This window comes from Augochlora pura, chromosome 6 (assembly GCF_028453695.1).
Source record: "Augochlora pura isolate Apur16 chromosome 6, APUR_v2.2.1, whole genome shotgun sequence".
NCBI classification, from domain to species: domain Eukaryota; kingdom Metazoa; phylum Arthropoda; class Insecta; order Hymenoptera; family Halictidae; genus Augochlora; species Augochlora pura.
The window spans coordinates 24,404,020-24,421,186 of record NC_135777.1 but is presented as its reverse complement, the minus strand read 5'-3'; the positions used below and the strand labels follow the sequence as shown (position 1 = coordinate 24,421,186).

Here is a 17,167-nt window from a genome sequence, read left to right as displayed (position 1 = left end):
ACTCCAACATACATAAAAGAACTTTGTTTCTATCATTCCATCATTCCACAGAAATAAACACGAATTTTATTCGTATTCAAAAAATGAACATTCTGCGATCACAGATATATAAACGAACGTGGTATAAATGCAAAAATAAGTTAATACAGTATCCAATAGATATTCGAAAAATTATCTGAATAACACAAAGCTACATAAAAAGAAACTTAATATGGTTTCTCTGGATACCTTTCCAATACTGCTCGTAATTTCGGCACATGTACATGTATGTAAATAGTTAAAACTTCTGACGGAGCTTCTTGTAGAGATTGACGAAATATATTACACGGTACACAGACGTAAGAAACAATATAACGCGAAAATAATATGAACGAAATTGATGTCTTTTTGGTAGCTTTCATTTCTAATAACATTGCTGGAAATACTTGTATGTCGGTTCTTTAATGTGACTATAGAAAAGTACATTGTCACGTGTGCATTTCACGGATGTTAATGCAATTGAATCGAGAGACTGGAGGTCCGTGTAACATATTAAAATAAATTGATTATATAATTTTTCTATAAAAATAGCTTGTTTGAAAGAGACTTACGGTGTTCGTAATCTGTCAAAACTGCAAGCAATGTTATTCATATTTTTGCAACAATCACGACGAGAAAAATACAAATTTTTACATATCATCCAAAGTTCGACGCTCCGGCTCCGGCTGGTAGAGTCAGGTTGAAATTCAGAATGGGGGTGTATGCATGTACACACATACATAGAATATATGTATGTATATATGTAGAATACAGTAAAGTACAGTGCAGCAGTACAGTACAATCCCAATCGCAATCGCAATCGCAGGCACTACAAGTGGGCGTACATGAGTGCGTCCACGAGAGATGCCGTCGCTTCGAGTTTCGAGTTTTCGCACGACAGCCGTGGGGCAGACAACAGCGCAATCGCGCTCAAGTCAAACATTCTACAAGACCAATTCGAGACGTTCTACCGATTATCGAAAATCCAGAATATTGGAAATTTTATTTTGCTCGATGGCACTCGTCTAACCTCTTCGACAGCAGGTTATGGTTATGGTGGAACATGATGAAAGGTGGCATCACTGAGGATGTGTTGGAAGCACGGACGGAGCCGTACTCATTGATATGACGCCATTTTACTAACCTTTTCGGCGCGGATCGCGACGAACCACTCAAGGTGCTCCACTTCTTACCGTTTCAAGAGCGTACGATTGTATCGTTTATCTTTTACGAACCGCGTACGGTTATACGTAATTTCAAGCGATTCGTTCAAGCCGGAGTTTACCGGAAGGTACGCAACCCTCGTTACACTGGAATCATCCTTGTGTTCAACAAAAGCTTATAGCAATACTCTCTTGCTGAAACTTGTTACCGTGGTGTCCGGGTCTGATGTGCACTCTCGTTTGTCTTATTTTGACATTAGTTTCATCATAGTAATCTGTTTTGGTGGGAACTCTGGGGCTGAATCATTGTGGAGTGATGGTCACAGCGAAGGGCTTCTTGCATGTCGTACCATGTGCTCAATTTTGTAATACCCTTATCAGAGGTATTATATTAAATGCTTGTTACATTATAGAGTATACTTTAAACATTGACATATATATTAAATAAGTTAATATTGACATAAAAAGAGACTGTCAGGTGTAAGCTTCGAGTTACATTCAATGTTGTCGTAAAACACTTGTCTCTTGAAAATTACGCTAAAATAGTTTGATTCTACTATAAGAAGTAATATGAAATTTTTCCTTGTTCTTGCTATTACAATGAAATAATTAAAAGTACATGTCACAAGTGTAACAGGTGGCTTTAAAGATGCATCAGTTACAATTACTTTTATATTGTCCTTGATATAGCTTCAATTAATAGTACAAACATCTAAGTATATAAGAAATTGCTTTATTAATGTCATCATTCTGTTTAAATATAATTGTAATAGTAAGCATAATTTATATTTAGTTGTTAACGATATTAGGCTTTAACGACTATGTAAACATTTGTTTTCTATTATTTAATATTTATTGTAATAAGGATTAACTTGATATATACTTAATTAGTAATTGAATAAATATAATTTTCTTTTTTTAATATTTTTATATTAATAATTGAATTATATATTACAGAAAATACTGCTGTAACGAAGCAGTGCTATTATGGAAGATGAGGATGGTGAAAGTAAAGTTGTGGATATGTGGAATATTTTGGGAGAACAGCCACTTAAGGATACTTCGCTTGGAAATTCATTCAAGTCTTCTGTCGATAGCGCGTACAGTGATGCTATAGAAGAAGAAAAAAAACAATTGTTACGATACAATTCGATTGTGTCTAAAGAATCACCAGGAAAGAATAACAGTCCAGGATCAAAGATTGTGTTTAAAGGTTTTAAGAAGCGTATTTTGGCACAAGCTCAAGAAACGCAGACAAATACATCAAAAAGTATAGTGCAGGAATCACATTTGACACATTCTAATGCATTGTCAAAGAGTAGCAAAGAAAAAAAGGCAGAAATCAAGAGAGGAAAAATAACAGAATATGCACAATATTTAGGTTTGCAACCTTCATTAAAGAATAAGTGTTTAAAGTGTCACTCGTCGTCAAATTTGTGCTCTGTATTAAAACAAAATTTGTGCACTTGCAATTCCACGATGACACCAATGCCCAGCACATCGGAAGCATCCGCGGTGACGCATTCTCCCAACTTCAAAATTACAAGAAAAGTTTATTTATGCGCAGCGTGTGGCACTTACTTTGAAAATTGGAATTTATTTTTACACATGAGAGACATACACAAACGTCATATATGTTTGTTCTGTCTTGGAATGTTTGGTCAAGCAGAAAGGCTGTCGTACCACTTAACTAAAAATCATAGTGTTCCAGAAATGGCGTTTACATCGGTTGAAGATTTTTATGGTGCTTTTAAAGGGTCATGTTATTTAGTTTGTTGTACTTGTGAAAAGGTTTTCTCAGAAACGGATAATTTTTACAATCACTTTTGTTCACCAGCATCGAAACAAGATGTAACTGCATCTATATGTACATTGTGTAGGCAGACAGGTTCGCATGCAAGTACATGCAGTTTAGCAGCTGATACAAGCAAAGAAGTAAATTCTGCTGTATCACCTCTTACACAAACAGGTGTGGTACCGACACACATACTTGACAGGACTGTGAATACTGGAAATAAATTTGTTATGAGAAAATCAATAAAAAATAATAGGTCTAAACATATAGAAGATGGTGTGGTTATTCATCAAAAAGTGCATACGTACATAAAAAAGACTAGTAATAAAACTGGGTCTCAATTAAACGAAAGTCCACCTTTTAGTGATATTACAAATAGTGGTGAAAATTCACAAAATGAAGTTCACAATGTAATTAAAGATACTGTTTCAGAGACAATAATGGAAGTCTCAAAATGTGTTGAAGATTCGTACGAAGATAAAGAAGAAACAAGCGAAAGGGAGGTTCCTCAAAATGATTTTGAAACAAACTCGTCGACCAATGTAACCAGCCATAACAAGCCATACGATAGCGTAATAGAAACTATCATGGAAGTGTCACGTTGTACAGACAACGTGCCAGATTCGAGATTATCTCCTGGAAAAGAAGATACAAACGACTTAAACGATACGCCAGATACATCCGATAAGGTAGAATCAGATTCTGACGAAGCCGACAAACATGATACAGAAATTTCAAATACAACAATTGAAAGTAATAGCAGAACAAATGAATTTGATATGGATCACCAAGAAGTAGGTAAATCTATAGATGAAGATAAAACAATAGAGGCTGCAATAGAAACAAAAACAGATTCAGGTTCACAAACGCTGGAAAGTTCTGTTCACAGTCCTGTTAATCGGTCACTGTTTAGTCCGCAACACGAATTGCATACATCGGATTCACAAGCTAAAGAGGACGGTAGTAAAATTGAAGCAAAAGCGAACATTGAGAAAACCATCGAATCCCAAACTTCAGTGTCGTTCAATGCTGTTCCTTCTTCCGATAGAAGTTTAGTTATAAAAATATGTACCAACCGAAATTCTCAGTTTTCTGTTGCAAGTAATAACGATGACGTGGAAAATCATGATACCAGCAAAGAATCGGAGGAAAATAATAATGCTGAGAGTCCATTAATGGAAGATAAAGCATCTAATGTTCTTGAGACAGAAAGGGATAATAATAACAGTGATCAGGTCAACGATGGCGACAGCGATTCCGATAGTTTAAAGTTAGCAGTGGTGGACCGTGATCCTGACGAGATCGAAGAAGCCGAAGAAACTGATGAAGTAAATACGTCGGAAGTTAAAAGCAATTCGAATATGGATATAGAGGAAAATGAAAGGCAAGCCGATGATGCAGTTACCGATGAAACGACGGCCGAGCTAGATACAACTGTGAAACAAGAGGCTGCTAAAGAAGTTAATAATACAAATGATGGCGAGATAAATAACGTACAAACTCAAGTGCAGCCAAGCGATGGAATCATGCTGGCTGGAGAGGATGTTCCTTCCATCGATCTTAACGTCGATGGGATACTGGACAGTATAGAGATAGAAAATCTTTTGAAACAGTGCATAGAAGCAGCCAGTCCGATCTGCGTGTATTGCAATCATGCACGCCACATAGCGGTGAATGGTAAACAATTAGGATTGCACATGCTCGCAGAACACAAATTTCATCCTCAGCATCCTGCTATAATAATCCAACCGGAACAGTTTATCGCTAGAGTAAAAAAGTCCCTGGACGAATTAGATTTCCATTTCTTTAATCTAGATTCTTATAGTAGCATCACCGGTACCTATAATGTTCCAGACGTACGAACGTACGAGTGCTTTCACTGTAGATTTCATTCTGCCGTACACAAAGAACTCTATTTGCATAATCGAAAAATGCATCAAAAGACAATCTTAATTTGTATAATGTGTAAATCTACTTTCTACAGTTATAGCGAATTACTTTGTCACCTATGCCCCGGCACGTATTCGCCGAATATTAATGTCAAGTATAGATGTTGTCTCTGTCCTATGGGGAGCTTACCATCTGCGTTCAGACTGATGGTACATCTGCGGAAAAAGCATCACGCGTGCGACGTCTGTTTAGAATCTACCGGGAATCAACAGCGTCTCTCGAATCACGTGTGGAAGCACAAGTTACACCATTTATGTTATAGATGTGGCATCGCGTATAGGAACAAACCAGACATTACGAAACATTTATTTTGGAAGCATGGAACGGAGAGTGTGCTGTGTAAAAAATGTTTGCAAAAGAAATGGCCACATATTTATCATTTCTGCATACCACCCACTGCTTTTGTCTGCGAGGAATGTGGATCCAGTTTTTCCAGAGCCGTTGCTTTGAAGGTACACAAAAGGCTACACTCTGGAGATAGGCCGTACACTTGCAACGAATGCTCCGAGAGGTTTATTTCTCGAAAATTATTGACCAAGCACGAAGATGCTCATAAAGAACCACCGATTAGCACAAATTCGACGGATTCGCTGAATGAACAATTGGCAACTAACGAAGAAAAATCCGACAAAGAGAAAATTGTTATGGCCGACAGTATTGATACCGCATCCGATTCTACAAAAGAACTTAAGGATCCCGTGAAGAAGGTCGTCGACGTCTACGACCTACCGCCCTTGAATCTTTCCTCTGAGAGCGACACAGACTCGGAAGAGGAGAAGGTTGAAATCAAAGATCCCAAAGAGACTGAAACCGCTAAACCAATAGCGGTAGAAACCGCAGCTTCTCCCGCAGAACCAAAATCCGCTTCTCCCGTGCTCGCTGCAGATAGTATAGTGGAGGTTGAGCAGAACGACGAAGAGAAGGAACAGGGTGCACAAATAATGGACGGCATTTGGGACAATTTCAGAACATACACAGCTAGTTTGCAGATGAAAGAGCCGGGTAGCGATCTTCCAGTAAAAGAACAGGAACAAGAGACTGATATGGAATATTTGAGGAGTATAATATTGGCCGATCACGATTACTGCGTGGTGTGGTCGAACAAAGAAAAAGAAGAAGAAGAAGGAGGAGGAGGAGGAGGAGGAGCAGGGTCTAAAGTAGAGGAGAAGGAAGCGGTGAACTCGAGCGGGGACCAAGAATCGGCGAGCAAAGTAGAAAAAAGCCCATCCGGCAGCAATGTTGCGCATAACGTTGCCGAGACCGAGACCGAGGCCGATGCGAACAGAAAGAAGTCGAAGAGTCCGAAGAAGAAGAAACAGAACGGCAGCGCGACGTCGAGCGACTCTTCCAGCGACAGCGACTCCAGTAGCTGCTCCTGTGGGACCAACTGCAGCTGCAGCAGTTCCTCGTCCGGTAGCTCGTCCAGCTCCAGTAGTAGTTCCGACTCGGACAGTTCGACTTCGGACGGTTCGCCAAAGAAGCAGTCGAGTCGCAAGGAACGAAAAAAGGAGAAGGAAGCGGTTCAGGAATCGGAGTCCGCGAACGTCGACGTGGAGAACAAAGTAACCGCGGAGATGGAGAACGGGGAACCAGCGATTTCGGTGGATCCGGTTTGCCCGCCTCAGCTGTTGCTGAGAGAGTCCGATCTGGAGACCGACGAGACTGAGACGGACGAGGATTTCTACGACGAGCATCCGCAGCAGCTGGCGAACAAGCTGCTCGCCGAGAAGAGGAATCAGTTGCTGCTTCTGGCAGCGGTTGCCCCGGCGTCCACAGAGTCTGCAATCCCGTTGAACAACGGTTTGGCGGACGCGGACGCGGACGCGGAAGCGGACACCGCGATACCTTCCCCGGACCCCGCCCCGAGTACCGCGGAGGACCATCCCCAGCAGAAGAGGAAGGTCAAAACGAAGAAACGGAAAAAAGGGGAAAGGGCGAAGCAGCGCAACGCGGCGGCGGCAGCGGCGGCGGCCTCCACTCCGGCTGTGGAGTCTATCAAATTAAACATTCCTAAAGCGTTTTACCAAAAGAACCCAGGCTTCTCGGCCTCGTCGCCGGCGATAATGCAGCAGGGCATGGCGTCAGCGCCGAGCATAATCGTGAACGAGGCGCACCCGATGACCGCGATCGTCGAGTCTCAAACGATAGGAGGGGGGAGGCTGGGTCAGAACGTCAGCGGCAGCGGTTCCGAGACGGAGAACAAACGGTCGTCGAAGCGAAAGAGGGTGCCGAAGCGGTTTTACGGTGACTCCAGTGACGAGGAGGTGGAGAAGCAGCCGACGATGAAGTGGAGGAAGGTAGAAACGGCTTCGTTCGCGCCGGCGCCGGGTCTGAAACCGCTGCCACCGAGACTGTCCTTCGGCGGGAAGACCGTGGCGTACAGACCGGCGGAGAGTCAGCAGGAGAGCCTGAGGATCGCCACGGCCTCGGCGACCGAGTCCGAGGAGCCGGCGGAAAGCAGCAGCGATTCCAGCGACACGGAGGTCGAGGCTAGCCAGCAGATACAAACGCATCTGCCGGAGAGTAACCCGCCGATCCCGGAACGGCCGGTCAATCTCTACTGCTACTGTCAGTGCCCGTACGACGAGGTCTCGGAAATGATCGCCTGCGACGGCGAGGACTGTCGCATCGAATGGTTTCACTTCGAGTGTGTCGGCATCATGGTACCGCCCAAGGGCAAGTGGTATTGTCCAGACTGTAGAAAGAAACACGGTATCGTGCCAAACGAGGACTACTTTGACTGATAGCAGCGGGTGGTGTCTGCGTGTTGAAATTGCTTTTTAGGCATACTCGATGATCATGACCACTCAATCGCCCCTGTCTCTTTTCTCGGAAGGCTCTCGGCGATTTCGGGAAATGGATTTTCGTTGCTTAGACTGTTCTTCCGACCTGAAAGAGTCCCGAACGCGACGTTTTAAGAGCCTTGACTTACCGATTCGACATGTCTTAATAATTAGGTAACGGCTGAAAGAAGCATGTATGTAGAAATCTTGCCGAGTTCGGCAAGGAACGCAATTGATTTTGAAATACTTGCAAGCATTCGCGATACTAGCTGCAAATTGGTTATTGCATCGAACTTTGGAAAGTATCGGACGATTCTGCGGTGAAAGCTGAAAACCGTAATATTTCTTTAGAAATTTCAGAAATTCTAATTATTTCAAGACTCTTAAAGAACTACATATACATATAGTCTTCTTCGAACGTTTCAACCTTTATGAACGATGTTTAACGCTTCAATACTTTTTCTCAGGCGTTTCTCGTGCAACGAACAAAACTCTATTTAAGTCGTAGCGTCGAGCACAAACTGCCAGGCTGGTCGAATCGAGAGGGGACATTGAGCGGTCGCCATTCAATCTGAACGTTCTCCTTTTTTCCTCTTCGTAAACGAACGAATCGTACACTGTTCCACGTTGATATTTTTCTTAAGCTGACTATAACGGTAACGACAACTACAACAACAAAAAGAATAGAAAAAAAAGGTAATACCGGAAATGTTTGTACATAACTGTAAATACGCCTTAGTGTTTAAAAAATGAAGCAGTGAAGTAAGGTTTTTTGTGTACATTTGTTTGTACTTCTTTTAAACGACGAAAAAGAGAAAGCGCCGTGTATAAATTGATTAGTCTAGCCGATTAGGTGGTGTAGCGTTCTAGAAGGAAATCTAGGCTATGTCGTAGAACGATGAACTTTTCGGAGTTTTCAAGCGCGAGAGGGGAGGGCTGTTTTAATCAATTCGAACTTGGAGATATCGCGGTTGATACGACTGTCGGCGGCACTGCTGGCAGTGTCTGTGTCCCCGTTGGATGATCGCATTCCTTCGAGAATCAGTACTTTTTCATTCTCCTAAAGTACACACAAAGGCGATACACACTTAGCGAGCTTTAAACAATTTCCTCTTTTTACGGTCTTGCTCCTTTAATCGTTCGATTCGGCGATATTTTTACGACTGCGCACGTTATCCCGTTGCAACTGTTTACCCTGTTTTCAATTTTCGTTTTAGTATTATACCATGAAAAGCAACATCTTTTTTTGCTGTTCCGACTTTTTATCGATTTCTTATCGTGCTGCTGCTTCTTCTCCTCCTTCCCCTCCTCCTTCTTGTTTTTCTTCTTCTTTTTTGTCCTCATCGTCATCGTCATCGTCGTCGTCGTCGTCGTCGTCGTCGTCGTCATCGTCGTTGTCGTCGTCGTCGTCGTCGTTGTTGTCGCCGTCGTCGTCGTCGTCGTCGTTGTTGTCGCCGTCGTCGCTGTCATCGTCAGTAGCAGCAGCAATTGTTTTAGAGTTTAGAGTAACCAACGAGTCGACGAACGGATCTTTTATCATTTTTCTAGTCTAGCTACACTACTCGTTCTTGTCAAGAAACTGCTCCGAATTCATTGATACCGGTTTTCCCAGGCCTATATATACCGAACGCGCGACGATTCTCTGGATCCAGAATCTGAGCGTTGTTCGTTTACAATTCGATGATTACTGTTTTTAGTATAATGTTTCGCGACCGAATGTTCGACGTGTCGGATTTGCGATTTCCGATTAATTTTGTTTGACCGCGCGATGGTAAACGGCGAAGCGATAGTCACGTTCTAGCGCTATTTTATTATCTTCTTCTTCTTCTTCCACTTTCCTTCTTTCGTTCGATTTTCCAATTGTATTCGACTTTCGTAATTCGTTTCGACTTTTAATTTATTCAACGATTTTGTAGTTTGTAATTGGTGGAGAACGGCGACGAAAACACATAGGGAGTATCGGTCGGAATAAATGGAGAAACAGAAACGAAAGAAAAATAATTGGGAATAGTGCATCTTTGTTTCTGGAAGAAAAGTTCTGGTTGACGCATCCGCACAGCTTGGCCGAATCAATTGTAACGTTCTTTTCGCGTGACCGTGATTACGTTCGTCGTTGAAACGATCGAATTTGAATTATTTTCATTTTTGACGCACGAGGCGGAAAGGATGACTAAATATGTTAGTGTTCGTACATGTTTAATAGAATTCGCAGTACATGGTAATGATAATAATATTGGTAATAATAGTGGTAATTGTAATTGACGTTAACACGCCAGCAATGCGAATAACGATGCAGATTAATTATTCATCGTCAGCCCTCGTTTCCTCCGACAACTCAATACCCATGATGTCCGTGATAAACTCTTTGTAAGATATCCTCTGTATCATAAAATAATAATACATTACTTTCGGCGAGCCTAAGTGTCTTCCTTTCTTCTTTGTCGCACACACTCGCTAAATTTCTTAAGGATTTCTAGCTTTGTTGTTAGTAGTTGACTGGTTCGGTTCACGCGAACGTAAGATTCTCAGAGTAGAAATCAAAACAGAGATACATAGATTTGTCTGTACGTATATTTTTTTATTCACGACTTTGAAAGATTGCGAATAAAAAGGCACACATTCGCGATGCTACTGTGTTTTCATGAGCACAAAGTTCAGAATTTCAAGTTTCTAATCGATTTAGCTTCTATTCAATTTCGTAAGGTTCATTTTTAAATTTTAATTTTTCGAGATTTATAAATTCGAACGAATATAACGCGGTGCGATATACTTTACATCGGTCTAAAATCTCTAAAGAAATACCTATCTCTTTTTCAAAAATGATCCGCCATATTCTTTCTTTGATCGTCAAAGAATCGCCGTACATTTGAATACAGTCGAGAAACCAACGATCCTTTTCTATATTTTTAGTTTAGCCCGGAAATGATTTTCTATAAAATTCAAAAAGAATTTGTACCTCTGGCAAAAGATTATTTAGCTTCTGTTGTAGACTTCGTTTCTCTTTGTCTCGATCGTTGTCGTTGTCACCGCCGCAGCCGATCAGGAGCTTCAGATACGTATAAACTTCTTGCGGCGTAAACGGTTCTCCTGTAGAACGGTACGCGTTCGCATAACTTTCATGTATCGCATCGCGTAACTTTTCAGAAATTACTGATGGAAAGTTGCAATTTCTTCGAAGCGAAACGTTGACGTACCGAAACCCTTGCTCCTGTACCGTGGCTGGTCCACGGGACCTTTGCCCAGCAAAACGTTCAGAAATTGATCGCGCGTCAGAATCGGGTTATCCGTATCCAAGGATGGACGTCTACTAGGATTGACGAACGTTTGGAAAGTATCTTGGAACTGGCGCAAAGAAATTCCGAAGGCAGGACGATGGTTTATGTAATACTTGACGAATTCGTCGAATGTTATTTCTTCGGTTATTTCGCCATTTTCCGCGTACGTTCTGTAGGAGATCTCGTTCATTAGAATCTCGATCTGCAAGCAGCAAGAATCAATAAATTTCGTTTCGATGGAAACACGAAGTCATTAAAAAAAGAAATGATTTTCTAATTAGCAAAATGTTACGTTACATCTTGATTGGTAGGATAAAATCCAATGGCCCGCATCAGATTCGGTATCTGCTTGGTATTCATTTTCTCGCTTACTATTCTAGTGGCAGGTGTATTTTCACCTTGATGCAGAATTTGTGCATAGTAGAAGAACGCTTTGATCTCGTTGATGAGCCAGCCTTTCCTCCCTCCCTCGAGGAGACAATAATACGGCGAAAGTCCCTGACCCCCTAACATTTCCAATACGTCGACCGATCTGAGGTCAATTAGGAAAACGATGAAACTAATGGCGGCAATGAATTTAGCGTAGAACAGGCGAAAGGAGAAAGTATTAATAAAGAAGAAGGTAATATTTAACAGGTTCGTACACAGGTTCCTACGCTTAGCTTTTTACAAAATTTGTTTGATCCGTAAGCAGCTTTCGTATCGTTGTTTTATTTCATTTAATCTTTATTCGTCGGAGCGGAGATCGATAAAGCATAGAAATGCAAGCGATGCAAGAAAAACAGAATATTTGATAAAAGTGAGTGGGTTTCGTGTACCTGCGTTTAACTTGCCACATCAAGACACAGGGATCGTTGTAACCGGAAGTAAATAAAATGTTCCCGTCGCAATTAACGCTGATATTAGCGATCTATTGGAATTCACATTTCGGATATTATACATAGAGGTTTGACGCGTAGATATTTTTTAGTTACCTTGCGTGGATGACCCACCATTCCTAAAGTTTTGTAAGGATTACCATCGAAAGGAAGTATTTGGAGACCGAATTCCTTCTCAGTCGCGAATATTACATATCTATTCTTTTTATATTCTTTGCTAGTTAACACCTGGACAATTCATGAAAACAGTTAGTTAGTTTTTCCTGTTTTAGATTTGTTCTTCTATGATCTTTCACTATTTAAGTACCTCGCAGTATTGAACCGGTGCACCGAAGATTGGGCCCAAAAACGTTCCTCGTATCATTTTCGTTACGTCGTTCAGCAGTCGATATTTGTACTTGTAAAGTAGATAGTTACAGTATAACGATATTAGCCGATAAAGATTTATAATGTTTTTCTAAGGATGTACTGCGCTCGTAAAACTGACAAAAAACCAAATAGTAGAGTGTAAGCGAACCGTTGTTGAAGGGTTGTAATTAATAAAAATGAAAGGCGAAATTGTTTTCATTAACTTTCGCTCAGCAAAAATATCGCATCATAGCCTTGCGCTATACATATTCGAAGGAAATATTATTGATGACAAATAGAGTGTTACCTAATAGAGAAATTGAATTTACACAATTTTATTTCAAACTAAAATGTTTAAAGCCCATCATTTCACAGAACGATCTAATAATAAAAATCGGAGGATACTTTTGATTCAAGGTATGGCTTGTCCATTGAATAAACGATCATAAATATTTTCTAGCAACAGAAAACCTTACGCGTTCTTAACTTTTTAATTGATTACCTCTGAATTCGAAATCATTAAAAATTGTTCAACACCAAAATCAGGATACCAAGCGAGGGAAAGAGGAATCGCCGATGATTCGATTTGATAAACTTCTAGTATTTGGAGACCAGGTTCAGGATAAGGACCGCTAAAATGTATGTACGAATCGTTAAAATTTCATTTATGTATTATCAATTGTTGTTTTATTATTATTATTATTATTATTATTACTGTTATTACCCGGAAAATACCTTTCAAACAAACTGTACCATATTACCTATTTTTTAGGTCATATTCGACCAATCTCCTATCTTCACCCAACGAGAAGAATCGAGGTGTAACGGTGTTCGAGGTAGCTGGCCCAAACAATATAGCTGCTATGGTTGCCCGGTGAGTACGATATTTTCCAAGGAAAGCCCATGGATGGTCTCCTAATAATATATCCCAATTTCTCTTAAATACTGCCACTACTAATTTGTTATCCTGAAAATACAAAATACCGTGTCAAGTTTGCAAAAGTAAAAATTTGATTTTACATTGATCGAATATACAATTGCTCTCTCTTTCGCTTTTTAAATAACATCAAGATATTGTTAATTATTATAGGTTTCATTAATATTTACAGAATACGCCATATATTCCGCGCACTCCGTGAAAGCTAACTTAATTATAGATTCCGAGGAATGCTTGTATGGTATGTCGTGAATCGGTTCCAATGTTATGGGGTGTAGAATCCATAGTGTTCCATTGTCCAAACCACAAGCAAGCTGGTCACCTGTGAATAATAATTCAAATGTAAGTAATGAACAGCGTTCTACATATATTGATTACCTAATGGCGAATACTTGAGCACAGACACAGCAATTGATTTATCCCCGCTTTGCGGGCATGTAACGTACGTAATGTTGCTTGTTTTCACTTGTCTCTCGATTATGTATTGAAAATCTGGCAGGGGAGGGATGTTCCTGCGTACAATTAACTTGCGTTTTTCATAATCGTACAAGCACAATATACCCTGTGCATTCCCTGTGGCTACGTAATGGCTTGAAATGGAAAATTCATAGGAAATTGTCATCGTATCTTGCGCAACAAAGTTCGTAGTTTTTGTTGTAACGTACAATTGATCCAACTGTGACATTTATACACTTTTAATCGACGAATGAACACGAATTTAATCGAAATCATGCTTTCCTTAATCGTTAAGTTAAAAATCGAAAAGTTAAACACAAACTGTGCTCCGTAGAATTTTCACGAGTTGAAAATTGTATACGACAACTTTATAATTTTGTTAATAACTTTTGGGCTTTTCAGTTTCGTACATTACACGGTTTTGTCATAAATTCATAAAACCAGTAATCTCTATTGTCTTTACATAGAAAAGCCATGAATCGAGGTAAAAAGTTTCTTCTATATTATTTCGAAAGTCTACTGTTGAGACGGATTCTTATCTCTGTCTTGCAGAAAATTGAAAATCTCCGTTTACCTTCGAGGATGCGCATCCAAGCTGGTAACAGTCAAGCCTACATCGTGCGAGAAAAAATGGCACTTCAGTGTCGGAATATCGATCAACGCGATTGCGCCGGAAGCAGAACCTTTACGAAATATCCTGAATAAATGTCTAAATTACTAAATTGTTAAATGAATGTGCTTACTGATGAAAAATGGATCGGCATAGAAAGGTGCGCTTTCAAAAGTGGCATCCAGTGCAACGTGACGAATAAAGGGTCCTTGTTTGTTCTCATAATCTCTTTGCATGTGTTCTAAGTTTACAGTTATGGTGGACGACGAATCATCATCGTACGATACCATCCCAACTTCTGTCATTTTTAAATATTCAAGTTTTTGTTTGCAGATTGTCGTATCTTCACGATGATCTCCTTCTTCTTCTTCTTCTTCTTCCTCTTCCTCTTCCTCTTTCTCTTCTTCTTCTCCTTCTCCTTCTCCTTCTCCACGTGCAAAATCGTCCGTGACGTCTGAGACATCTACAAAATTAATATAATTTTGTACACATAATTCGTCTTTAACTGTACGAATAAAATGATATTTTATTCTCGCTGAGAAGGCAATGTTTGATATTGTACGTATATCGATATTCGCATTTAATAATTAATAACTGATAGTAAGCCTACTATCAGGGGTTCTAACGGTAGCTCGTGGACTCAATAAATTGGATGTAAAGTTAAAGCTAATCGATCGTACGGAGCTGACACCAAAGTTGCGAATCCAATAGACAAGTTTTAATTGAAGGTCGTAAAAGATAACTCCACCCTCCATGGTTGCTACGACTATCGATCTGAAACCATACGTATGTACGTTGACATTATTTTAAACATCGACAAGATAGGTAATAGTAATCGATCGGTTACTGGTTGTAATGTTGAATCACATTAATGGAGCACTTTTGTAATCGCACAGTTTTGACGTGTGTAATTTTTTCCTTATCTTTGATGCGTTCTTTTCGAGCCCAGTACAAGACGTACCCTACATGAAACGCAAGATAGAAACTCAAGAATTCTTATCTTACAACACGCTAATTACGTATTTATCAGGCGATAGAATAGTTTCATAATGAAATTGAACAAGGTACTGCACTGTCTTGGATTTCTCGATTAAAAATATATTAAATACGATCTATAGATAGTCTTCGTAATTAACGGATTAAGAATACCGTTTGAAGTCGCAGTATAAGCCCGTTGCACGGTCGGTGCAATGCAAGAACAATTCAAGATTCCGTATCTTCGTAGATCACCGACGATTTGCGGACAATGATATTTCAACTCGGAATCTTCCTGATGAATGAAATACGTGCTTATAATGTGGAAATATGTAACAGCTGCGTGTTTCGTAAACAATTATTATTCTGAAGAAGCTTAAAATAATATTCATCGGATGATATTTGTCGAAAAAAAAAAAAACAGTTTCTGTAAGCGGGCATTTTGCGCTTTTAAGACGGTTGCTTTTATGTTTCGTACGAACCCACATAAGGAATACAACAGTGGAGTCGCCGGTCAAAACAAATTCCTCGCATAATTCTTCATTGAAACTAATTTCCTTCATTCTATCCATCGAGCATTCCGTCAGTTCCACAGATGCTGTTTATAACAAATAACAAATAATTTAATATTGTTTACTTCCGATCTGATCTCTATCTTATTATATTTGAGAATCAAGCAAATTATCGTATTAGTGCATGTAAATCGAGGAGAAGATCGCGTAACAACGTAAATATGTAGTTGATTTATTTAAATAACCGTCTGGTTCATCTTTTCCATAAGTCCACAACCAAAATTGCAACTTTTGGCATCTTTCATTGCCAACGGTCACTATGTACTTCGCATTCGGACTGATTCTCGCAGCGGTAAGCGAATGATCGCGGTGCGGATTGAAGAGTGTGCAGATTGGTATGCTGAAAGAATTATGTCTCAGATTAAAATATTCTGCGCGATAGATTCGTTCTAACGCGATTCGGCTGAAAGATCGATATTCGCGTAATAGAATGTTGCTTCGATCGCATCTGCGTGTATCTCTTTACCCGCTTTCGGTGTCCCAAACGACGATCACATGATCATTTTCGAAATCCGCGGATAACAACCATTTCCCATCTTTCGAGGTCGAAAGCGTTTTCACCGCGTGTTCCTGTAGTTTGGTTTAGTCGATTAGTAATAGGTTCAGCGATTCGAGTTCCAGAGACACTATTACCCATATACGAGCAAGTTACGTACATGGCCCTGAAGCGGGATAGCCTTTTTCGTTTCATAGTTGTAAAGCATAATAGCGTGCGAGCAGGCATATGCAACGATTGTTCGATTTTTCGTGGTCAAATTGATCAGAGGTACTTCAGGGTTCGTTCCAAACGACCACAATAATTTCTACGGCATTCAAACAAACGACTATTTCTAATTTCCAAGTAATTTCTTTAAAAAATAGTATTACCACTGCTACTTATATACGTATGTAAATTATTGCAACGTTATTTATATAGTAGCGTTAATTCCGCCAAGCGGTGACGTACACGTTAAATAACCTAACTCGATAGAAAACACGTTGAATACTAATGAACCTCTTACAAAAGGACATAGCTCGAGTTGTTTTGCAGTTTTCTTCGAATCATTCCCTTCCTGTGAACCTGTCGATTCCCTACTGGATGAGGAACAGCTTGACATCGATGCCATTTCTACGATGTAAAATTTCTAGAAACCAAGTCTTTATCATCTGAAAACGATGAACCGTTATTCAGCATTTTCTCGTGCAGCTTCGCGCTACAAAAAAATATCTGTTTCAGTTTCACACGGTGAAAGCTCGTTTACATACTTATAAACGATTATATGAATACGTGCTTTACTCTATAGGACCACCGAATACTTAGCGTTTCATATGAAATCAAAGAAACGTGTAGCTGAAATTTCGGACCAGATTTCATATTATATCTTTTAATCTGATATCGTTATTCTATCATATTATATCGTATCTGTA

At 40.0% G+C, this 17,167-nt stretch overlaps 2 protein-coding genes across 4 annotated transcripts; one reads left to right on the top strand and one right to left on the bottom strand.

The window, feature by feature from the left end:
- The first annotated feature begins 708 nt into the window (after positions 1-708).
- On the top strand, positions 709-9,828 carry Mesr4 (misexpression suppressor of ras 4). 3 transcript variants are annotated; one of them, XM_078183872.1, is made up of 2 exons: positions 709-1,195; positions 2,139-9,828. In XM_078183872.1, exon 2 carries the CDS (start codon positions 2,169-2,171, stop codon positions 7,668-7,670), a length of 5,502 nt encoding a protein of 1,833 aa, XP_078039998.1. In that variant the 5' UTR covers positions 709-1,195; positions 2,139-2,168; the 3' UTR covers positions 7,671-9,828. The 3 variants fall into 3 exon arrangements, with proteins under 3 accessions (XP_078039998.1, XP_078039995.1, XP_078039996.1); XM_078183869.1 differs by having other exon boundaries at positions 709-1,309; XM_078183870.1 differs by having other exon boundaries at positions 709-1,564.
- Positions 9,829-10,010: 182 nt separating this feature from the next.
- Positions 10,011-16,866, bottom strand: LOC144471029 (cilia- and flagella-associated protein 251). The gene is given in 19 exon segments (XM_078182683.1): positions 10,011-10,088; positions 10,666-10,796; positions 10,904-11,186; positions 11,282-11,516; positions 11,803-11,896; positions 11,898-12,090; positions 12,170-12,259; positions 12,713-12,842; positions 12,972-13,177; positions 13,318-13,469; positions 13,526-13,737; positions 14,178-14,286; positions 14,347-14,676; positions 14,824-14,987; positions 15,671-15,676; positions 15,885-16,100; positions 16,227-16,330; positions 16,417-16,563; positions 16,762-16,866. Coding segments are annotated over 19 exon segments (2,985 nt in total).
- Positions 16,867-17,167: the final 301 nt, after the last annotated feature.